Source organism: Quercus robur, chromosome 9 (genome assembly GCF_932294415.1).
Source record: "Quercus robur chromosome 9, dhQueRobu3.1, whole genome shotgun sequence".
Lineage (NCBI taxonomy): Eukaryota > Viridiplantae > Streptophyta > Magnoliopsida > Fagales > Fagaceae > Quercus > Quercus robur.
In genome coordinates this window covers 48,958,942-48,983,841 of record NC_065542.1, presented here as the reverse complement: position 1 = coordinate 48,983,841, position 24,900 = coordinate 48,958,942, and the positions used below count along the sequence as shown (strand labels likewise).

At 35.1% G+C, this 24,900-nt stretch overlaps 1 protein-coding gene and 2 long non-coding RNA genes across 7 annotated transcripts in view; all 3 read right to left on the bottom strand.

Moving 5' to 3' along the window:
- Positions 1-24,900, bottom strand: part of LOC126698846 (G-type lectin S-receptor-like serine/threonine-protein kinase RKS1) — a 141,335-nt gene that overhangs the window by 45,430 nt on the left and 71,005 nt on the right. The window contains exons 4-5 of one of the 4 annotated variants that reach the window (XM_050396344.1): positions 3,775-3,985; positions 3,368-3,621 (exon numbers count right to left, since the gene is read on the bottom strand). In XM_050396344.1, coding sequence (XP_050252301.1) covers positions 3,383-3,621; positions 3,775-3,985 — 450 coding nt within the window. In that variant the 3' untranslated portion in view covers positions 3,368-3,382. Of the gene's footprint in view, positions 1-3,367; positions 3,622-3,774; positions 3,986-12,548; positions 12,620-24,900 lie in introns of those variants that run through there. The other 3 variants (XM_050396341.1, XM_050396345.1, XM_050396343.1) reach the window with 3 other exon arrangements.
- On the bottom strand, positions 4,201-6,849 carry LOC126698871 (uncharacterized). The gene is made up of 3 exons (XR_007646622.1): positions 6,768-6,849; positions 5,719-5,847; positions 4,201-4,388 (listed from the first exon to the last, which is right to left on the bottom strand). It is a non-coding gene; the product is annotated as an uncharacterized LOC126698871 (long non-coding RNA).
- Positions 19,410-22,114, bottom strand: LOC126698868 (uncharacterized). Of its 2 annotated transcripts, XR_007646619.1 has the most exons (3): positions 21,438-22,114; positions 20,519-20,650; positions 19,410-20,006 (listed from the first exon to the last, which is right to left on the bottom strand). It is a non-coding gene; the product is annotated as an uncharacterized LOC126698868 (long non-coding RNA). The 2 variants fall into 2 exon arrangements; XR_007646618.1 differs by lacking the exon at positions 21,438-22,114 and having other exon boundaries at positions 20,519-21,138.

Genomic DNA, 24,900 nt, shown 5'->3' with positions numbered 1-24,900 from the left:
TCACCATTACCCCTCAAGTAGTGGCTGAGGCTCCTAGGGTGCCGGTTGTTCGGGATGTTGACTATCCCTACGATGAGCCACTCTCATTAGACGTTGTCATGTCTTACATCACTGGGTCATCTATTCAGTAGGGTACTGATCCTCGGATCACGTCCGCTGAGCTTACCGAGACGGCCTATCTCCTCTTTAGGATAGCGTGTCATTCCTTGTGGCCTATCTTTCACTTCCACACCATCCCTCTAGAGCAATGTGTGTTTTTGTACGCTTTTGTTTCTGGAGCGTCTATCAGTTTTCCTCACTTGTTCCTTCGTTCTTTGAACGAAGTTCATAGGAGTTCTGCCATAGGGCATGCACTGATTCATCCTATCTTCATTCATAGGATTTTGCTCTACTTAGGTCTAGATGGTTTTCCGTCTGGTGAGCCTATTCATGTGATTGCTCCCATAGGTGCCACCTTTCTTCGTCAGAGGGCTGCTCAGTTGAGAGTTGCTCCTTCTCGTCCTAGAGGTGCGTCATCTAGTGGTGTTCCCCCTCCTTCCTCTTCTATAGGTACAGTTGCTGCTGCTGATGCTGATGCTGATGTTCCTCCACCAACTGCTTCGGATGATTCAGACATTCGTCGCACGTTGGATCATGTCTTGACCGTTTAGGCGGCTCAAGGACAGATTTTGGTGAACATACTTGATGAGATCCGTGCCTTGCTTGCAGAGTTGGCGCAATTTAGACCACCTCCCTTTTGATGATGGATATCTTCTTTGCCCTTTGGCATTCCGTCACAAAAAGGGGGAGTACTTTGTAGGGTTTTTGTTTTCAGGGGGAGTTTATTTTGTTTTTTGGTTGGAGCTTGTGGAGTTTTAGATTGTATCTAGGTGCTTCACTGTGTACTTAACATTTTTAGCTCTTACCTTGTTTTTTATGGATATTCTTGTTAGGGGGAGTTTTATGTTTTGATGGTATTTTTATTTGTTTCTTGTTTCAAACTGCTTATTGATTTATATTTATGAGTTATTCATTGATATATGTCCTTATTCGTGTGTTGTTTGAAATCAAGAAGTTATTTTGTTTACTTGTATTGTTTCCACACATGCGGTTATGCATTTTGTTTAGTGTTTCAGGAAATATACAAGTTGATTCAATTGAGCTGCTGTCTACACTTGCAATTGATGGATAGTAGTTAGAATTGAATTTGTTTTATGAGCATTATTTTGTAAAGGGCTTTTTATTTTGTAAACTTTGAGCTTCTAAGTTGTGTTTTGTCACGGATTGCCAAAGGGGGAGTTTGTTAGGTTCTAAAGTTTAGGATTTTATGTATTTAGAACTCTAATGTGTAATGTTGGCAAACCATGATCAAAATAATGTGTTTAGAAGTGTTTAAGTCTAGCTCAAAGTTGTGATTTTATGTAAAGTTAGAATTGAGTTAAAGTAGGAAGCATTATGGCTTTCGGCCTGGCTCGATCGATCGAGAGACAGGCTCGATCGGTCAAAGCTCGAGCAGAATGCTTTTCTGTAGATTCGTCCAACTCAGCCCTAGTTGTTTTAAAATGTTTTTAGGGTTTCTTATTTGTCCTAAGTATAAAAGGCAAACCCTAGCCACATTTTAGTGTTGCTCATATTTGCGGTTTGTGTAAATCTCTTGTGAGATCTAAAGGAGCTTTCCTTTACACAAACTCAGGGTTTTCAAGGAGAAGATTTATCTACGCCCTGATGATCAATTCAGTTGCTGCCATTGAAGCTTAAAGAAAACACAAGCGGGTGTGCTTGTATCTGGTGGTGAATCCAAGAAAGAAGGAGTCCGTAGATTCGGAGCTTGCACGTGGTCGTGTCAGTAAGTTCTACTGGTTGGTAGCAATAAGAAGTCGAGCGTGGGGGCTTGTAAGTCTTATTGTATGAACTTCGATTCTTTCAAGATAGTGGATTCAAGTTTACCTTGAGGATAGTTAGGTCAAATCCTCCCCAGGTTTTTACCGGTTTGGTTTCCTGGGTGATCATATCTTGTGTTATTTATTTTCCGCTGCTTTGCATGATTTGATCTTGTTATTGTTATAACCTAGACTTGTTTAATTGGACTAAGTAACAACTTGGTTAATTAACTAGGTTTAATTAATTGTTTAAGGGGTCTAAAAACCAACAATATCAATAGGCTTGGCACAATTCATAAATACAATGGTTCCTTTTTGAGTAAAACACCCTGAAATCCAAATTAAATTCCAGTATTATGCATTCAGCGTTCCTCTTTTAAATCTTCATGGATAAACTTAGTAAATTTCACACCAAAAGAAAAGATCTTTGTAACTTTGGACATCTTTTTCTGAAAACCAATGAAGTTATCTCCACATAACATATATACGTAGTTAACTTTTTGTATATTAATTTCAGAAACCACTTGAAAGAAAAAGCTAAAGGAGATGGTAGTGATTTCATCACAAGTTCTGGACAATAATAGTTTGTGTAATATTATATATTATCTTCTTTTTTGTAATAATTTTACAGTGCATACATTATTTCCAATTATTCATACCAAAAAAAAAAAAAAATAGTAATGTAGAGTAGACTTAGAGTAACTCGATCCTATGTTGTAATGGAATATTTGTGCACTTGCTTCAAATAGTTTGGGGTTTTAACGACCATCAATTTTAGAAAGTGTATTTCATTTATAGAATTAGATGCTGCATTAGTTGATCTGTCTGTACTATTGTAAGTACCCTTCAAACTAAATGCAGGTCTTTTTGGAGAAGGAAGAGGAGTGTCATTACCCAACATGAAAACAATAGTTGACATGGTTGGCCGGTCTGTTGCATGTTCTTGCACGCACAAAAGTCCAATTTGAATGCATCTTGAAACTTCATTAGCAGGGTATGTCTCATCTAGTAACGGGTCGACTATTTTCATGGAATTGTCTTCTCTCCATAGGTCCCAAACTTGAGACAAGATATTAATCATATTAGGCTCAACAATATAGGCTTAATTTTGCGGTCATTGTTTGCACATGTACTTACATGTCCAACCAAATTTGAGGAAGGGCCATCATGATGGTAAGTACTATTCCTTTTCCCAGTAATGATCTCCAGTAGCAATACCCCAAAGCTATATACATCATACTTTATTGAAAAAAGTCCTTGCATTGCATACTCAGGTGACATATAACCACTGTCATAGCACAATGAAAAGGAAGATATTGAACCTCAACATAAAATGATCAAAGATAGCCCTTTGGGCACTAACATACATGTAAATTTGAAGTATCACAATATGAAAGCAAATTACAAAGATATCCTTAGTATTTTTTTTCTTACATAGGCCTGTAGTTTGTACTCTCCTTAGATGTAAAATGGTTGTCAAGTAATCGGTTAAAAAAGTATATCTTTTTTTTCAAGCATACTAACTATGTTCCAACGACGCAATTTGCATTAGCTTCAAATTGGTCCCCTCCAACAATTCTTGCCATACCAAAATCTGAAATTTTTGGATTCAATGCATTGTCAAGTAGAACATTGCTGGCCTTTAAATCTCTATGGATAATTCTTAATATTGAGTCTTGATGAAGATATAAGATCCCTCGACCAATTCCACAAATAATCTCAAATCGCTTTTCCCAATCTAAACATGACCTTTTTGTTTCATCTAAATGAAGAAATGAGAACTTGGATTAGATTATATTGCATTCGTGCTTTCTTACTTCTGTATAAATCCTGCTATTTGGAACTGATATGTTTGTAATGGGAGAATCGTTTTCTAGTGATGATGGGTGAGGTTAATGTGGAAAAGAAGACATACCAAAAATGAAAAAGTCCAAACTTTTATTTGGCAAGTACTCATAGATCAACATCTTCTCTTCTTTGTGAATGTAACAACCTAAAATTCTCACAAGGTTCCTATGTTGGAGTTTAGCAATTAGTGCAGATTCCATTTTGAATTGTTCTATTCCTTGTCCAGAGCATTTTGATAGTCTTTTTTCTGCTATTTCCATTCCATTTTGTAGCAAACCCTGCAATTAAAGTCCAAATATCATTGTCATTGTGCACAATTGTTGAAAGAAACTCAACTTGGTGAATTATTTGGGGAAGCCCAATTGTACACAACAAATTCAAACTCAATGAGTACCTGCAAACATTCATGATGGAATATATGATGCATAAACACACTTGAAATTAGATTATGCAAGTTCTAGGACTCGTTCAATGAGACTACCTTATAAACAAGGCCAAAACCACCTTGGCCATGCTTGTTAGCAATAGAGAAGTTATCTGTAGCTGCAACAATGGTTCCTAGATCAAATAATGGCAAATTTGAATTTCTTCTAGCTCCATCGAGGTCCCTTCCTCTTGGAGAGTCTTCGAAGTATTGTAAAGTGGAGTTAGCACTATATGAATATGTGCTATGCCTCTTCTCTGTAATAAAACAAGTAATTAATAATGCTAGTAACCATATTTGTCCAATTAGGAATTCACACACAAAAGCCTAATTTAATAAAACTGAGAAACACACTAAAATAAAAGAATGAAACAGGGGAAAATAAGAGGAAAAATTGAAGTTTACAATTTTCTATTTATCATTGACAGGAAATCCCATTTGGTTAAAATGCACTTTTTTAAGAGGTAAGTGCTTCTGGGTGATGAAAGTTCTTCAGGCTTGCTGATGGGGCTGGAGAAAATATTAAAATGTCAGGGAATTGGTTGGGCCATTCATCAAGCTTTTAGTTCAAAGGGTGAAAAAATGATCCATATGGCATGATAACTGACACCCTAAAGGTGTTTTGATCCCAAACTTTGTCCAAAAGTTGCTGTATGATACTGCAATTTCTGAGTTTTCAAAAGTATCCAGTATTCTGAAAGAAATGCAGTAGCCTTGGAAACCTATCAGATCAAATGATACTACCTTACAAGCTTATTTTAATCAAGTAAAATTAGCTAAGACAACTCAATGTACCAGATTTCATCTAAATATGGAAAAGTCACATGAATTTCAACCTAGAGTGAGATAAGAAACAAGATGGATACAGCTAAATGGTGGAAAGTAGTATGGTCTAAAGCAGCTGCTTCTAAGCATTCCTTAATGCTTTGTCTTTGTCTGGCAGTGAAGGACGAATTGTAATTCATAGTAGAATTAAATAAGAAACATGTATGTCTCAATGAATGGTAGAAACTGGTATGGTCTAAAGTAGCTTTTCCCAACAAGTCCTTCATATCCTGGCTGGTAGTGAAGGACAGGTTTCCCTCCCAAGAAAGGCTTGTAAAATGGGGTACAATGGTGCTCATGTATGTTTTTTGTAGAAGTCAAAAGGGATTTTTGATCATGTCATCTTCAAGATCGAGTGTTCTTTCTTTTGAATTTGACACTTGGATATGGTAGACATAAGAATGTGCAAATGGAATGAGCTAATGCATTTATTCATAGGCTAAAAGGCAAGAAGTTTAAGAATAGCATTTGAAAAATTTCCCTGGCTGCTTCAGTATGCCATCTTTGGATCCAAAGAAATGATTATGAGTATAATAACAAAATATATCAAGTTCTTTTTCATTTTTTCTTTTATCAACTTCTACGCTTGAAAAATATATCAAGTTCCATTCCATTTTATTCAACTTTATTTCATGATTTACGTATTCTGCCTATTCTTTTATAAACTCTGAAACATAGTGTTGGAGTAATCTTGGGAGCATTTGTTCACTGGCCTTAGAAGTATAAAAACAGGTTTAAAAAAATTGCTCTAAACTTCCTTACCTTTTTTCTTCTTCATTACAAAACAATACACAACTGAGACTATAAGAAGAAACATTATAGCAACAGAAACTCCCAGAATTGCCAGCATCCTCTTTTTCTGAGTAAGACCATTTTTCTTAGCATATTGAGCTGAGTAAAAAAAAAAAAAAATTATTCCAATGACATCATAAATTTCCAAAGTTGATTGAAAATAAATATTTATTGATGCAGTTTTATAGGAAAATGAGAGTAGGGATGAAACAATGGGCTTAAGGAAAATATGTGATTTTATTATTATTTTTTTAAAAGGAGAAAATGAGTTTCTCATTTTGAGGTCCAATGTATCAAAAGAACAAAACAAAAAGACAAACATGTTCTCACAACAATGTCATGTCCATATGCGATTCTCTTTTTTGAGGCCGAAAACGTGTTAAAAGAAGAAACGAAAAACAAAAATTGCAAACCTATTTTTGTAACAACAATGTCAAACACCAAGAGAGTATTTCTTATTAATATAAGTAGAATCACAGTTCAAATTCTCTCTCTCCTATTATTGTAACTATATAAAAATAAAATAAAACAAGTATTACATGGTAGGGCCTACTACGAGTGATGAATATAATTGTAGAAATCTTGTGTTGTTAGGGGTATACAACTCTTAAATAATTTCAACTTCTCCACACATCATTTGAGTTTTGAATTATATGAAATAGATAAGGCAGCATTGTGAACATTTTGATATTTTTAGATAATTTAACAAAACCATATATAATTTCTTTCCCATATGGAATGTAATACTCATTTAGATTTGTAATATGAAATATATCTATTTTAAGTAGAGAATATCATTTTTCAATAGTATGACCTAAATCAACTTTAAGGTTAGTACCATAGGGCAAATTAGATGTTGAACAAGTATTCTGCATAAATTTCAGACTAATATAATACAATAGACATGAACTTTGACTAACACTCTATTTGTTTTGAAGTAAAATAAATAAAATTTTCAGGTATTTAGTATAACAAATAAATATTTTCAAGCAAACAAACAAAATCAGTAGTTGAGTCACCAGAATTGCTGGTGTAGGAGGTCTAGTGACCAGACTGTCATAATTTTAGCTTGAATGATGTCTTCTACAACCTGACAGGGGGAAATTGCTGCCAGAGCAATGTCTCCGGCCACTAAAATGGTGGCTTCGGTTATCAAGCCTCTAGCAAATAGCTTCAGTGACCGGATTACCAGCATCAGTGTCTAGAGTGATGGCTCTAGCTACCAGAATTTTGGCACTGATCATCGGAGTGGTGGCTATAACCACCGGACTACCGACGTCATCCGCCTATCTCATCGAACCGGTGACCCAGCCACCAAATGTAGTGAGAAATGTCACTGTGTATTTTCATAAAATGTATTACCAAGTTTTTAAAGAAAAAATATTTAAGAGTACCTAATACAACCGCATCCACACGTATGTATAAATCTTGTCCTCCTTCAGGAGATGTTCTTGTGTCCACCAAGTCCCCATGCCATGTCAAGCAACCAATCCCTCCCACACTCTCATTTGCACTTGCATAAGCCATACAAGAACAATTCCTCAAACACTTTTGCTCACACTCTTTCATACTCATACTCATGTCCGCATGTGCTATTGAAGTATCCGGCACCTGCATATGTGCCAACTTCACGAACCCTTCTCCGTTGTTGCATATGGACACTCCTTGCTTTTCCCTCATGCAATCACAAGATGACTTGGGTTCAAATCCAGGAAAGCACCTGCACTCAAAAATGACCATATTATTGTGTGGGTCACAATAACTATTTGGACCGCAATTCAAATACTTATCGCATAACCCTTGTGGGGCGGACCAATATTGGACCCATGTAGTCCCCTGCCATAAGGACCGTTCCACAATTCCTAATTCATCCACCACCATTTTAACAATAACTTTGGTGGGTAAATTTGGAATAATACTGTACATAAAGGTGCTTTCATTTTGATTATTCACAAAGCTAACTCTGAAGTAAGGTGATGCGATTTTGGGTACACCGCTCCATGTTACGCCATTCCAAAATCCCATACGCCATAATAGAGTCTAACCCATGTATAAGATCACCTAAGGGTACCCAGTTGGAACCATTCGAAATGAATGGTTGCCAATTCACGGGTCATCTTTGGACTTCCAAGATGTTAGGAACCGATTCAACCCGGTCCGCCGGTCCAGCGCAAGTTTCATAAGCGGAAGCAGAGTATTGGTGGGATAATCAAAACTTTGCCATGTAACACGTTGGCTGTCTTGTTGAACCAAAACAAGATTTCCTATATCTAAGAGCTTAGCCATAGAATTATTTGTGGATGAGACAGAAAAAGAAAAATTGGTGGACCAAATAGGAGTGGTTTGGTTTTGGGTGTGGAGTACAAGGTTTCCCTTACCGTTGATGGAGAGGACTCTGGATTTATCATTGAGAGGAGCGTCTCTATTTGCAACCCACACAACGGTTCGTTCAGTGATTTGGTTATACCAAATTCCAACGTAGCAGCGACTCGTACTGCCGGGGCTGAAAAACCCAAGTGCAAAGGTTTTTTGGTTTGAGAGTAGAAGTTGATCATCACCATCCTTGAGGGGTTGGTCTGGTGTTATGGTGTCAAGGGAAGTGCAGATTGGGCAAACAAGAAGAAGGGAGAGAAGAAGCGATGATGTATTCCCTTTAGCAGGATTCATCATTTTTTCTAATGAAGAGAACAGTAATAGGACTTGTGGCGAACTGGCTAGCATAGACTATAGATAACTTGATACTTAATAGCCATATATATATATATTAAAAAAAAAAAATCAGTTGTTCTTCTTTTAAAAATAAAATTAAATGAGATATTCAACATATGCAAGCTATTGTCCACTTGTCAAGGACCCACACACTTAATCACGTTTACCTTGAAAACCCATTCACATTAGAGTCATGCTATGGATGGATAAAAATGCATAATTTTGGCCACAACTCGCCACATGGTGAGTTGTGAGTGGTGGAAGTGTGTCTCCACATGGCCCACAACCACATATCCACTAATCACAACTCACCACGTGAGGAGTTGTAGCATAAAATTGTGCATTTTTATATATTCATAGTATTAATCAGTGAAAGATATTTGACAAAACCTCCGGTCTTCTTTGGCAACTTTAATTTAAGTCTACGTAAACAATTTTTGACCCTAGAACTAGTACATTGACTAATGAAGAAAAATTATTGGGTTTATTTATTTATTTATTTTTAAACAAGATAAAAATTCTACTCTAGCCTAATCTAAGTGTATATGTGTGAAATTCTCTCTTGAAAACTTGAACTCTGTCTCTTGCCCCCCACACCTTACAAACATTTATAATTGTCGAGTGACCATTGTGCTAAGGATGTGCAGTGGTAATTATTGAGTTCTTTAAATAGTGATTGTTTATTGCTAACAGACAGGGGAGGCGCCAAATGTGACCACCCTGACTTGAATTTTTTTAAAAAAAATACCTTAAAAAAATTGAATTTTAAATTAATATGGGTTGTTGACCGCTTAAAAAAAAAAAAAAAAAAAAAAAAAAAAAAAAAAAAAAAAAAAAAAAAAAAAAAAACTCGATCACTCTAAAAAAACATGAACACCTTAAATAACAATTTAAGACCATTAAAAATTAAATTCAACTTCTCCAAAATTTTGGTTCGTTGAATGTTGAACAAAAAAATTGCGAGAAATGCTATGTTCACAACATTTTCGCAACACTTTTGCAGTAAATCCTAAGTAGCAGGTTGTTACTTGTGGACAAAAAAAAATTTCAGTGATATGTTCAAATTAGAACTAGCTAGTAAAAACTTACCACTTAGGCTTTGTTGTGTAAGTGTTGTAATAAAAATGTTTTGGACATAGCACTTTCAAAAATTGCCCAAACAAATAAATTAGCCTAAAAGCCCAAATCAAACATTTAATTGTGTTTTTTTAAATTGTGTTTTTTTAAATTGTGTTTTCAAATGGAATATTTTAAAATTGCTATTTTTTTTTCAAAAAAATGAACACTTTTTAAATAGCTAGTCTGTTAGTGCTTGCTTCAGTCTTTAGTTGAATTTGTTGGATTTATGTGATCCATTTTTTAAAAAAGGTAATGCATTTTGTTTATATTGTTACTTATTTAGGCAATATGTTGGTAATTGAAAAGGAGATCAGTAGTTTAATGATTGCTTAATTCTGTATATTGAAAAAGATGTAGTTGATAATATTGATAGCAAAGCTATTACATCATACAACGATTTCAAAATATGAAAACTTGTGAAGAAAATTTTAAAACTTTATGCAATTGCGAGTGTTTTTTTTTTTTTTTTTTTTTTTTTGGTGATGTTAATATATTCAAGTTTTATTTTTATTAAATTTTTTTAATGACCACCATGAAAAAATTTCCTGGAGCCGCCAACAATCAACTAGGTTCAAGAGATAACTCAATGATAATAAATAAATAATTATATATCATTTGTTGTGTTTTATATCACCTCCTCCATTATCTATCTAATTCAATAAAAAAAATAAAAAAATTTGTAGTCTACTTCTTCCTTTATTGCAAAAGTTGTGGTGGTAGAATAATTGTTATTAGATTCATCTAAAAAGTGATTGTTTAACCAAACAGTCAACCACTAAGGTTCAAGTGATAAACCAATGATGATAAATAAATAATATTATATCCTTCGTTGTGTCTTATTAAAGTAGCTTTAAAATATATATATATATCCAATATATCATGCCAAACAAAAATACATTGAAAAATACATGTTTTCTATAATTAAACGTATATCAAAAATTTTTCACATTATACTTGTACACAAATATTTCAAACTTCATTACTTTTATTGATAGTATTTGTTAAGGTGTGTCGTTACGTGTGTAATACTATTTACTAACAGATAAGGAAAAGATATAAATTACTTTACTTCTCTAATTTAAGTAAAAATTTATAAAATTTCTTCAATTCTATAATTTTTTGGGCAGTTTAAATCCATACATGATATGATTTTTATACATTAAAAAAAAAAAAAAAATGAAGTGACCCTGTCAAGGAGTGTTTTTTTCCTCCTTGTGTGTATGCTAGAGAGAGAGCATGCTGAGAGTTTGAAATGCCTACAACAGAGTTTAAGGGTTTAAGAACTTGTAGCAATTGAAATAACATAAGACGAAAAAGATCAACAAAAAATATCCTTTATATTTTTTCTTACAAAGGCCTGTAGCTTGTACAGTTCTTTGATATAAAATTGGTAGCAAGTAATTGATTGGAAAGTATAAATATATTTATGTTTTCTAGCACACTTACTATGTTCCAATGAGGCAATTTTGTATTTGATTCAATTTGGTCACCTTCAATGATTCTAGCCATATCAAAATCTGAAAGTACAGGAAACTCTGTTTAAAGTATAAGAAAGAAAGGAAAATAAAGGTTTGAATAGGATGATTTTCCAATTAGGTTTTTCAAGTCTTCTTAATAATTTCTTATTATAACGTGATATAATAGCTATCAGTCTCACATTTTCTAACATTTTCAAATATTTCACACTTCCAGAACATATCCAAAAAAAAAAATCTCAATGGCTATCTTCTCTTTTTCTTAATTTTTTTCCAAACCTATCCCCATTTCACCAAAAAAAAAAAAAAAAAAATTGCAAACCTATAAGCAGCAGGTTGACAAGTTGAAATTTGTTTAAAATTTGTAGATGTCCAACATAATAAGATTTTTCTACAATTATATTCATCACTTCTGTCCTGCTATATAACATTAATTTGTTCCATATGATGTTGACGTTGTGAAAACTAGTTTGCTCTTTTTTATTTTTTCAAGTGACTTCAAGGAGATAATGACACACTCTCAATAAAGCACCTTCACAAATATAAGTGACCACAAAAGCAGAATTGGGCCAAATTTAAACAAAAAGGAGGAAATGGTTATCACCCATTTCTTCACACTTCTCCTTGCTATACAAGAGGATCTACCATCAAAGTTATAAACTGTTGTTATAACTTATTTGGTAATATTGTCTTGGATTGAAGTGTTCTTTTAAGTTACATATTAGCCATACCCAAGCATATCAATAATAAAACACCCTGAAATCCAAATTAAATACCAGTATTATGTATTTAGAATTCCTCTTTTAAATCTCCATGGTTAAACTTAGTAATTTTCTCCCCAAAAGAAAAGCTCTTTGTAATTTTGGACATCTTGTTGGGAAAACCAACGAAGTTATCTCCGCAGAACATATATACACAGTTAACCTGTTGTATACTAATTTTAGAAACCACTTGATAGAAAAAACTAAAGTAGATGGTAGTGATTTCATCACAAGTTCTGGACAATAATAGTTTGTGTAATAATATATTATCTTTTTTTTTTTATATTAATTTTACAGTATCTACATTGTGTTCACTTGTTCATACAAAAAAAAAAAAAAAAATTGTAATGTAGAGTAGAATTAGAGTAACTCAATCCTAGGTTGTTTTGGAGAAGGAAGATGTGTGTCATTACCCAACATGAAAGCAATAGTTGACATGGTTGAATGGTCTATTGCATGTTCTTGCACACACAAAAGTCCAATTTGAATGCATCTTGAAACTTCATTAGCAGGGTATGCCTCATCTAGTAATTGGTCGACCATTTTCATGGAATTGTCTTCTCTCCATAGGTCCCAAACCTGAGACAAGATATTAATCATATTAGGCTCAACAATATAGGCTTAATTTTGTAGTCATTGTTTGCACGTGTACTTACATGTCCAATCAAATTTGAGGAAGGATCATCATGATGCTAAGTACTGTTCTTTTTGCCAATAATGATCTCTAGTAGTAATACCCCAAAGCTATATACATCAGACTTTATTGAAAATAGTCCTTGCATTGCATACTAAGGTGACATATAACCACTGTCATAGCACAATGAAAAGGAAGATATTGAACCTCAACATAAAATGATCAAAGATAGCCCTTTGGGCACTAACATACATGTAAAATTTGAAGTAACACAATATGAAAAAGAATTATAAAGATATCCTTAAAAAAAAAATTTCTTACAAAGGTTTGTAGTTCGGACTCTCCTTAGATGTAAAAATGGTAGTCGAGTAATCGGTTAAAAAAGTATACCTTTGTTTTCTAGCATACTTACAATGTTCCAATGATGCAATTTGTATTAGCTTGAATTTGGTCCCCTCCAACAATTCTAGCCATACCAAAATCTGAAATTTTTGGATTCAATGCATTGTCAAGTAGAACATTGCTGGCCTTTTAATCTCTATGGATAATTCTTAATCTTGAGTCTTGATGAAGATATAAGATCCCTTGACTAATTCCGCAAATAATCTCAAATCGCTTTCCCCAATCTAAACATGACCTTTTTGTTTCATCTAAATGAAGAAATGAGAACTTGGATTAGATTGCATTGCATTCATGCCTTTTTAGTTAGGTATAAAATCTTGCTACTTGGAACTGATATGTTTGTAATGGGAGGATCGTTTCCTAGTGATAATGTGTGAGGTTAATGTGAAAAAGAAGACATACCAAAAATGGAAGAGTCCAAGCTTTTATTTGGCAAGTACTCATAGATCAACATCTTCTCTTCTTTGTGAATACAACAACCTAAAATTCTCACAAGGTTTCTATGTTGGAGTTTAGCAATTAGTGCAACTTCTGTTTTGAATTGTTCTATTCCTTGTCCAGAGCATTTTGATAGTCTTTTTACTGCTATTTCCTTTCCATTTTGTAGCAAACCCTGCAATTAAAGTCCAAATATCGTTGTCATAGTGCATAATTGTTGAAAGAAACTCAACTTGGTGAATTATTTAGGGAAGTCCTATTGCACACAACAAATTCATACTCAATGAGTACCCATAAACATTCATGATGGAATTTATGATGCAAAAGCACACTTGAAATGAGATTATGCAAATTCTGGGACACGTTCAATGAGACTACCTTATAAACTGGGCCAAAACCACCTTGTTAGCAATAGAGAAGTTATCTCTAGCTACAATTATGGTTCTTAGATTAAATAATGGCAAATTTGAATTTCTTCTAGTTCCATCGAGGTCCCATCTACTTGGAGAGTCTTCGAAGTATGGTAAAGTGGAGTCAGCACTATCTAAATATGTGCTATGTCTCATCTTTGTCATAAAAACAAGTAATTAATAATGCTAGTAACCATTTTTGTCCAATTAGGAATTCTCACACAAAAGTCTAATTTAATAAAACCGAGAAACACACTAAAATAAAAGAATGAAAAAAAGGAAAATAAGAGGAAAAATTGAAGTTTAAAATTTTTTATTTATCATTGATAGGAAATTCCATTTGGTTAAAATGCACTTTTCTAAGAGGTAAGTGCTAATGGGTGATGAAAGTTCCTAAGGCCTGCTGATGGGGCTAGAGAAAATCTTAAAATGTCAGGGAATTGGTTGGGCCATTCATCGAGCTTTTAGTTGAAAGGGTGAAAAAATTATCCATGTGGCATGATAATTGGCACCTTGAAGGTGTTTGATCCCCAACTTTGTCCAATAGGTGGTGTATGATACTGCAATTTGCAAAAGTATCAAGTATTCTGTAAGAAATGCAGTAGCCTTGGAAACCTATCAAATCAAAAGATACTACCCTACAAGCTTATTTTCATCAATTAAAATTAGCTAAGGCAACTCAATGTATTTGATTTCATCTAAATATGGAAAAGTCACATGGATTTCAACCTGGAGTGAAATAAGAAACAAGATGGATACAGCTGAATGGTGGAAAGTGGTATGGTCTAAAGCAGCTGCTTCTAAGCATTCCTTAAATCTTTGTCTTTGGCTGGTAGTGAAGGACGAATTGCAATTCAAAGTAGAATTAAATAAGATACATGTATGTCTCAATGAATGGTAGGAACTGGTATGGTCTAAAGCAGCTTTTCCCAACAAGGGCGAAAATAACCAAATACCACGTTTTTGGCAAAATTTGTGGCAAACTAGCACTGTTTCGAAAATATTTAGCAATCTACCACTTTTTTACTACTCAAGTTCCACAAAATTGAGTTCTAAATAGTACTCAAGTTTAGTGAACTCGAGTTCCTAGTGAGTTGCCAACATGGCACTGCTGACCTGGAATTCGTGTAATTAAAAAAATAATGCGGTACTCGATATTAATGAAATCGAGTACTTCTTTATAGTACTCGAGCTTCATATAGTTGAGTACCTTGTTTTTTTTCCCCCCTTTTTTCTACTTTTCATACAGTCGAGTTCTTTTCTATTTCTCTGTCTCATGTAAAGGCACTCATTCTTCTTCTTCTTCTTCTTCTTCTTCTTTTTAATCTCCCTTAGGAACTCACTCTTGCAAATCAAAGAAACTTGTCAAGTCAAAGAAAATGGCAAGCATTTATGGCCAAAGAAAAGAAGCATGAATTTGGTTTGCATGTTAGGTGTTGTTCTTGGCCATCTTCTTTGACAATTCATGAAGAACATTTAATGCAAGCTCTTGCATTTCTTCATGCATGAAACTTCTTGAATATCATGCATCTTCCTGACATGGGCATGCAAGCCATTTAATGGTTTGTTGGCTAATGTCAAGCCACTAAGTTTGACTATTCAAGCCATTCCAACAGAAACAAAAAGTAGAAAAAGGAAAAAAAAGAAAAAGAAACAAAATACTCGACTGCACTAAGCTCAAGTACTATAAAGAGATACTCGATTTCAGTAATATCGAGTACCAAATTATTTTTTTAATTACACAAATTTTAGGTCAGTAGTGCCACATGGATTTTAATAAGTATGACAATGAGTTGGAGATGAAACTATTAAAGCCATGACAAAGACACAATGTGCAACTTAATTAACACGTCTGACTCAAATAGCTTAAATCAGTCATTCTTCTTTTAAAAATAAATTAAATCAGTTATTCGACATATGAAAACCAGTTCACCTTAGTGAAAGATACTTAAACGAAAACTCCAGCCTTTTTAGTCTACTTTAAGTCTTAGGTAAACAACTTTGACCCTAGAACTTAGATGTACAATGATAGAGTGACTGGTCAAGAAAATTTATTGTGTGGTTTTTTTAATAGTGATTGTTTATCGCTAATAGTAGATGTGGGCACCTAAGGCATGCTTAGGCATGCTTGGCAACATCCTAGGCATGCTTGCAACGTCCTCGGCCATCCTCGGCATGCTTTGCAACGTCCTCGGCATGCTTAACAACGTCCTTGGCCGAGGGGGGGTTTTCCTTCGATGTGGGACGCCTAGGTTGCAAAGCATGTCAAGGTCGGCCAAGGACGTTGTTAAGCATGCCGAGGATGTTGCAAAGCACGCCGAGGACGGCCGAGGACGTTGCAAGCATGCCTAGGACATTGCCAAGCATGCCTTAGGTACCCACAATAAAAGGGCCCTTTTATTGTGGGTACCTAAGGCATGCTTAGGCATGCTTGGCAACGTCCTCGGCATGCTTAACAACGTCCTTGGCCAACCTTGGCATGCTTTGCAACCTAAGCGTACCACATCGAAGGAAAACCCCTCCACTTTCTGCCTTATAAGCTATGAAGTGAAGGGAGTAGTGTGCCACCAAGTCTCTCTATCATGAGAGAGAAGACTTGGTGGTACACTACTCCCTTTGCTTCACAGCTTATAAGGCAGAAAGTGGGGGGGTTTTCCTTCGATGTGGGATGCCTAGGTTGCAAAGCATGCCAAGGTCGGCCAAGGACATTGTTAAGCATGCCGAGGACATTGCAAAGCATGCCAAGGACAGCCGAGGACGTTGCAAGCATGCCTAGGACGTTGCCAAGCATGCCTAAGCATGCCTTAGGTACCCACAGTAGAATAGTCAACCACTTTTTTTTTTTTTTGGAAAGGGAAATGGCATTCATTCATTTATAAAAGGCAAGCATCTTGATACAATTGTTCAATGAATAGAGAAGGGGAATCCTTGATCCAATACAAATCCTCAATACTAGTTCTAGCATGTTGCACTAACACATGAGCCACCTTATTACCACTTTAATATCTTCCAACCACTTAAGATTCAAGTAATAACCAATGATAATAAATAAATAATATAATATATCCTTTGTAGTGTTTTATTAAAGTACCTTTAAAAAAAATATATCCAATTTATCATATCAGACAAAAATACATAGAACTATAATTAAACGTATATCAAACATTTTTCATATTATACTTGTTCACAAATATTTCAACTTATGTGCAAATATTTCAAACTTCATTACTTTTATTGATAGTATTGAATCTATTGATAGTATTTGTTAAGGTGTGTCGTTACGTATGTAACACTTTTTACCAACAGATAGGGAAAATATATAAATTACTTTACTTCTATTTAAAAGTTGAAGCGTAGCATTTATTGTTGGTACACTCCAGTTGAGCCATATCAGCGTCCACGTCATTATTTTTTTTCTTTCCAATTTTCCTATAATTTTTTTAATATTTATTTTTTAAAATATTTACACTTCTCTAACCTCCCTCCCTTACCTTTTCATCTCCTCATTATCCTCTACATTAATATCATTCTTCCTTTTTCCCTTTATATTCCTTTATTTTTGTCTCTTCTTATTCACACTCTCTTACTATAAATTTGTCCCAATCTCTTCCATTCTACGCATAGTTTTCCCTCACAAAAAAAAAATATTTTCTCTCTCTCTCTCTCTCTCTCTCTCTCTCTCTCTCTCTCTCTCTCTCTCTCTCTCTCTCTCTCTCTCTCTCAATTTTCTGGTGTATTTTTTTTTTCTTGCATCTCTACCTTAGGTTGATAATTTTTTATATTTTTCAAAACTCTACTTTGGGTTAATGCAATTTAGTTTTGTTTTTTAAATTGTTGTTGTTGTTGTTGTTGTTGTTTTTTATTAGTTCTCTTTGATTGTTAAATGTTATCCTATTGCATTCTAAAGAATTAAATATAGCATATAAAAATATAATATTATTCTATTACATAGCATGATTTTTTATAGTGCTCAATTTAGATATTAAACAATGAGACTTTACTAATCTTTGTTTATTTTTTAATCCTTTGTAGTGGAAAAAGTACTCTTAATAGTTATATTAGAAGTACTCTATAATGCCATTTATTTAGAGAAAAGCAAAGGTTAGCCAAACAAAAATAATCGGATGGGTGACAAATTTTAGCTTTTGCAATTTTATTTTAATAATTATTATTATTTTATAACAATACATGTATAGAAATTTAATTCTTAGATTTTGCTAAAAAAAATTTATTTGATAATATATTTTAGGTGGATGAAATTACAATTTCTGCAAAGAAAATAACTTTAATAGATTATCAACAACAAATTTTTATCCTAATTGGTCCAATTAATCATCGTTAAGTTTTGTTAATTTTTTTAGTTTTGTTTTTTGGTGTTTTGGATTGTAGGCAGAAAAATAAGGTTTGAGAAATTTTGTTTAAAATTAAAAGAATAATTTCCAAATTTTATATTGTTTTTAATGATTCACAAAATGTTATAAATAACTTTTATTAAAAACTGAATATTTTCATTAACTTGCTTTTTGAATCTGAGAAAAATTGTATTATTTTCATTTTTGTACGACAAAATTTATGTTTATGATTTATGATTGTTCCTATTATAAATAAAAATATGATTATAAAGACATTACTCATTATTAAATTAGTTTAAATTGTAAAAAAAAAAAAATTAAACCACCATATAAATAATTATCATGTGCAACACGCGGGTTCGCAGCTAATGTTAATTAAGATGCGTGTTGTGTGTCTTTGTCTTGGCTTTCATCTCTTGAGTTGGACGTGTTAATTATGATGTGTGTTGTGTGTCTTTGTCTTGACTTTCATCTCTTGAGTTGAACTTGTTAATTAAAGATGCACGTTGTGTGTCTTTGTCTTGGCTTTCATCTCTTGAGTTGGACGTGTTAATTATGATGCGCGTTGTGTGTCTTTGTCTTGACTTTCATCTCTTGAGTTGAACTTGTTAATTAAAGTTGTGTGTTGTGTGTCTTTGTCATGGCATCATCTCCGATTCCCCTGTGAGACTTTTTAATAACAAGTTGTGTTGGTGCCCCATAAAATGGCACAACTTATGGCCCAACTCACCCACGTGGCATTAGTTAAATTATAAAATTTACAAATTATCTTAAATTTTATAATTTTTTGGGCGGTTAAAATCCATACATGATATGATTTTTATACATTAAAAAAAAAAATGAAATGACCTGATCAAGGTTTTTTTTTTTTCATAAGAGAGAGAGAGAGAGAGAGAGCAGAGAGAGCATGCTAACAGTTAGATATTCCCACAACAGAGTTTAAGGGGCAGTTTGGTAATGTTGTTTGTATTTTTTGGAAATATGTGTGGGTGAAAAAGTGTGTGGAAATACAAATAATGTTATTTAAAAACTAAAAAGTGTTGTTTAAACTACCATACCAAATGGCCCCTAAATGTTTAAGAACTTGTAGCTCACTATTTAAAATTTTAAATTGATCACACCCATCCTTCATTAGCAAGTATAAAGCATTAGCAAGTACATTTTGACGCCAATCTACTAACAGCTTGGTTATATGAAAGATTGTCTGTGTTTGTGTTCAGGCAAAGCAAGCAAAGATAGTGTAATTTGGAAGATGACTCGACTGAATCGAGAGGACCAAGGTCCACAGGCGCATAATTGGACACAACACCAATTAATAAAAGCAAAAGATTCTCCCTGATAATATAATTCACTAGAAAACATGATCAAAATATATGTAATAGCAAAAGTTTCAATACCAATTATGCACACACAAATATTCATAAACTTCCCATTTCACCAGAACATTGATTGCTAAAGTATAAACTAAACCCCTGGCCCTGGCTCAACCATATGCTCAGCCATAACTTTTCACAATATGGTCCAAGTACAAAACTACCTAGGATAAATCAAGCATCTATACAATCCAAAAAAGAAAGAAAAAAAATTGTATGTGATTTTACATTTTCGTTCACAAGGCAAGGTAGTGTTGTTAAACAAGCAATAAGGCTATCTGCAAATTGTTTCCCGCGTATAAGTAATATCTCATATTCCAATATGTAATGGGTTTAGTCTCCAAAAAACCTATTTACTTTTTATTCCTTTGCAAATTGGTGAATATTGTATTGATTCTGATGATCATCAAGTTCCTCTTCCCAATATTCATTAACAATCTTACCACTGCCAGTCACCAAGTCAAAAGCTCCGTATAAAGCCATAAAAATTATCTATTGGCTCTCAAGACACATATGATGGGGCTTCAAATCACTACTGTGCTAGAATGAGCTTTCCTTTGAGCTTCTTCCAAGTCTTTCAGAAACCTGCTTTTTTTTGGCCAAAACGATCATTGGATCAGAGGAAATCATGTAAAGCAAGGATAGTTTCCACTTAACTACATTCCATCAAATAACTAAACTAGCCTCAAATTATCACTATATAACTAAACGTATCCTATAAATATGACAAAAGTATAAAATAAATACAATTTATGGATATTTGTATTAGTTGAGATTTAAGTTCAGTAAAGTGTGACTGAAGTTATAGAATTTTGATTTGTAGATTTTAAGTAGCCACAAATCATTGCATGCTTGCAACCTACATGGGATGAATAATGCCAAACCAACATCCACAAGCCCAACATAGTTTCACCAAGTGTCAATTTAACATGATGCAATCCAACCCACAACTACATTCTCAAATTTGCAGCTGATGCAAGAAAGATGAAGGCCATAGAAGTTAGCATTTATAGCTAGTGAGTGCCAAGCATGAACCACAGCTAGCACAGCAATAGTGTGCTTCTAAAATCACAATGATGATTCAAAAGCATGCATACCCCTTAGAATTCAGAACCACAGAACCACCAAGTATAAAACGAATTCCAGAATTGCTGGCATTTTGTAAAGCAACAGAACGTGACTCTTCATATGTCGTCCCTCCAACAATGAATATGACTACTTCCTGTGGCCTGCTCAAAGATGAAGTGTTTGTCATTCAAGCTATATTACCCAAAGCCTTTTAAAAATCTTTATTTAAAGGCTGTAACTTTCACTTCAAAGGCTATGGATATCTCAAATATAAATTAATATTCAATCCTACAATAGTCTGTCCATGCTTGAAAAGCCTTTACTGTAGGATGTAACAGCAAAATGAAGGGGAAAGATAGGAGACTTGAGTATATGGTAGAGAAACTTGAGAGGAAAGGCGATCAGGGGCATATATATCTGATTTTGACGTTGACATCTACTTCTAGCTTACCATTACTTTTGTTTCTGGAATTTATAGACATTTTTAATTTCATATCTTAGTCCTTTTACCCCCTCTTTTTAGTATTTTCTTACAAGGGGAGGAGATTCCCTTTAAGCTGGACCTCATTAGTTTTAGTTTATCTTTTGTACATGTTAATTTTATTTATTTTGGGTCTTCTTTTTGTAAAGATCCCATGTACTAGGATTGTGCCCCTTTTTGCACTTTCTTACTGAAAAAAAAAACTATTACTTATATTTTTTTTTTTTTAAAGTGTTTTCCTTGCATGCCTCCCATGCACTAGGATTTTTTTTTTTTTTTTTTTTTTCCTCTTAATACAATTTATTACTTATCAAAATAGTATATCTGATTTGGATGTATGGTAATCAAGAAGCTACGCAGAAATAGTAATAGTTTCCGGAAAAAATTGAGGCAGTAAAAATAAGATCGTCCTCATAAATGAGAAAATATATAGTAACGGTGGCTAAATAAATAGAGAAGAATCAGACCTCGATCCTCTGAAGCCCAGAGCAAGTAAGTGAGAAGAGAGCTGTGAGAACCAAGCCCGAGGGGACTGCTTCAACCCATAAAGAGCTTTCTTCAACTTGCAAACATGGTTAGGAAATTAGGGGTGAACAAATCCATGAGGCTGAGACATATAACATCTTCAAATAGATGGCCATGTAAGAAGGCATTCTGAACATCAAATTGGCGAAGGACCCAGCCTCTTGAAACAGCAATAGAGAGAACTGTCCTGACAGTGGTGGGTTTGATTACAGGACTGAAGGTTTCTCTGAAGTCAATTCCAGGCAACTGATGAAATCCTTTGGCCACCAAGCGAGCTTTATAGCGTTCAACGGAACCATCGGCATTACGCTTAACCAGAAATACCCATTTGCATCCAATGACATTGCGAGCAGTGTGAGGAGGAACAAGATCCCATACCCATTTGCATCCAATGACATTGGAGTCTTTCAAAGTAGTGGTGAAACAAGTGGGTTCAACGATGGACGCATTACCATCAGCGAGGAGTGCACTCGGAACAGGATATCGCACAGTACTGTCGGTGAAGGTTTTGGGTTTGGTGATTAAGTTTTTGGAGCGGGTGATCATGGGATGGGTGGGTTGAGGGTCGGTGGATGTGGAAGAAACAGTGCCATCGTCAAGGGTATTATTAGGGAGAGTTGAGGGAGTCTTCAATTGTGAGGGAAGGGATTCAGAATGGGGTAAAGGAGATGAGGGATGGGCCAACAATTGTGGGCTAGCAAGTGTTTCGGAATGGGCCTGTGGAGATTCATTGTGGGCCGAAGAGGTGAGTGGGGCTGAAGTGAAAGGAGGCGGTCCAACAGAGAGAGGGGCTGCTGCGTGAAGCCTAGTAGAGGACTGTACCTGAAAAGAATTTAAATCTGAAGTAGACAGTGACTAGAAATTTGTGGAACGAGGCCTAGCAAAGGGAAAGACATCTACATTGAAGAGCACATCTCTGGAAAAATTGACACGACCTGAAGGAAGATGCAAACATTTATATCCCTTATGAAGTAAACTGTAACCTATGAAGCACGGGTGCGTTTCGAGACTCGGGTGCAAGTGCGGGTGCGGGTGCGGGACTCGGCAATTTTTAAAAAAGTAGAGTGCGGGTGCGGCGGGACTCGGCAATTAAAAAATTGTTAAAAATATTTTTATTTATATTTTCTATATATTTTTACTATTAAAATATTCTTAAAAAATACATTAATATACTTGATTCACAAAACAAAGAAAGAATAAGGCAAGAAACGCATCTGAGGTCAGAATTTCGGCCTCTCCGACGATTTTCACGGCCGATTTCGGCCTGTTTCGGCCTATTCCGGCCTGTTTCGGCCGTATCGGCCATATCGGTCGCCGGCCGATATTGACCGATATGGCCGATACGGCCGATACAGACCGAGTCGGCCCGATTTGGGCCGCGTCAGCGCCGATTTCAGCCGCGTAGGCCCGATTCGGGGCTGCCACGTGGCAGGACGCGGCACGGACGCACGGTCTGCGGCGTCCCTCCCGCGTCCCGCCGCGTCGAACGCGGGTGCGCTGGGCTGGATGCCCCGTCCGTGCATCCCAGACTGTAACCAAGGAAGACACATTGAGTTGAGCGTGGTTGAAGTTTGTGACAATTATAAGGACGTAAATTAGGCCAACATGCACAACCAAAAACACACAAGAAATTATAATCAGGTGCTTAAGCAAACAATTTTTCATAAGGAGATAAATTTTGTATTGTGGAAGTGGGGAGTCTATTTATCAGATAACAAGCGGTTTGAAATGCATCTTCCCAATATTGAAGAGGAATGTGAGCATGATTTAATAAAGCTAAACCAATTTCCACAAGATGACGGAGTTTGCACTCAACAACACCATTTTGTTGGGGCATGTGAGGACAAGATACATGATGAGTAATGCCACAGTTTTGGAAAAATTTGTTAAGTGAGTGATATTCACCACCCCAATCAGATTGAACAACTTTTACTTTGCGATTAAAATAACGCTCAACATATTTTTGCCATTTAATAAAAATAGGTAGCACATCACTTTTATTTGTCATGGGATAAAGCCAAGTATAGTGACTGTATGCATCAACAAAAGAGACATAATATTTGAAGCCAGATTTTGAGCAAATAGGAGATGGACCCCATACATTAGTGTGAATTAAATCCAGTGGAAAATTTATTTGAGTACGAGATAATGAAAAAGAAAGTTGTTTACTCTTAGAACTGAAACAAGCAGAACAAGAGTGAATAATTTTGCTGGAAATAACAGGCAAACTAAATTTTGAAAGAACATGATTAACAATACAAAAAGCAGGATGTTCCAAGCGTGAGTGCCATTGTGCTGGAGAAGTATGTTCACCAACAAAGACAGATGTCGACGAAGGCAATTTATTGGAAGTAGAAGGAAAAAGGTACAACCCGTTTCTACTTAGCCCGCGCAACAGAACTCTCCCCGTTGTTCGATCCTTCACAAAGAAATAAGAGGGGTGAAACTCAATAGAGGTATTAGTACCAGATGTGAATTTGTGAACAGAAATCAAATTTTTGGTAATAAAGCCAATGTGTTTAAAATTCAAACCAATACCGTTACCAATGCGAATCTGATCAAGACCATGATACTCCTCTGCCTTCACATTCAAATTTGCAAAATCAGAAGTGAGATGATGAGTTGCACTAGAATCGGGGTACCAATTGAGATTGGGTGAAGCCTATGGAGTGGCGAGTAGAGCATGCATGTTGCTGGTAGTGTCAATGGAGAAGGAATTATCAAACCTGTGATAGCACTTCAAGGCCGTATGTCCTGTCTTGTGGCAAACCTAGCAAATGGGATGATTTTGGGAGGAAGAGGAAGAATGACCACGCCCCCGTCCTTGAAAATTCCGTTGATTCTTAGATGAAGAGTCACGGCCTGCTGAAGGGGAGGAGCCACCTCCACGACCACCACGTGAAGGCCTTCACCTCGCAAAATTTTCCCCTGCAAGTGAGAGGTCCACTGTTGGTTGTTGATGCTCAAGTCGGAGTTCATGAGCTAATAAATGCCCATACAAGTCTTCAATTGAAAGAGGATCAACTCTTGTAATCACTGAGGTGACAAATGAATCATAGTTTGATCCAAGACCAGCGAGAAGAAAAGAAACAATTTCAAACTCGTTCAAAGGTTAATCAATGGCAGGAAAGGTGTCAACCAGTGTAGTAAACTGGTGAAAATAATCAGCAATAGATGAATTGCCTTTCTTCAAAGTGGTGAGCTGATAGTGGATTTGCATTGTCCTAGCCCTAGATTGGGAGGTGAACATGTGTTCTAATGCTTGCCAGACATCTCACAATTTAACCACATGGGCTAGAATTTTCTCTGAAAGAGAAGAAATAATGGCACTGAGTATCAGATGACTTGCATAATTTAGCATAATTTATCACTTCTCAACTTTAAACTTTAGTCTAATTTTATTTA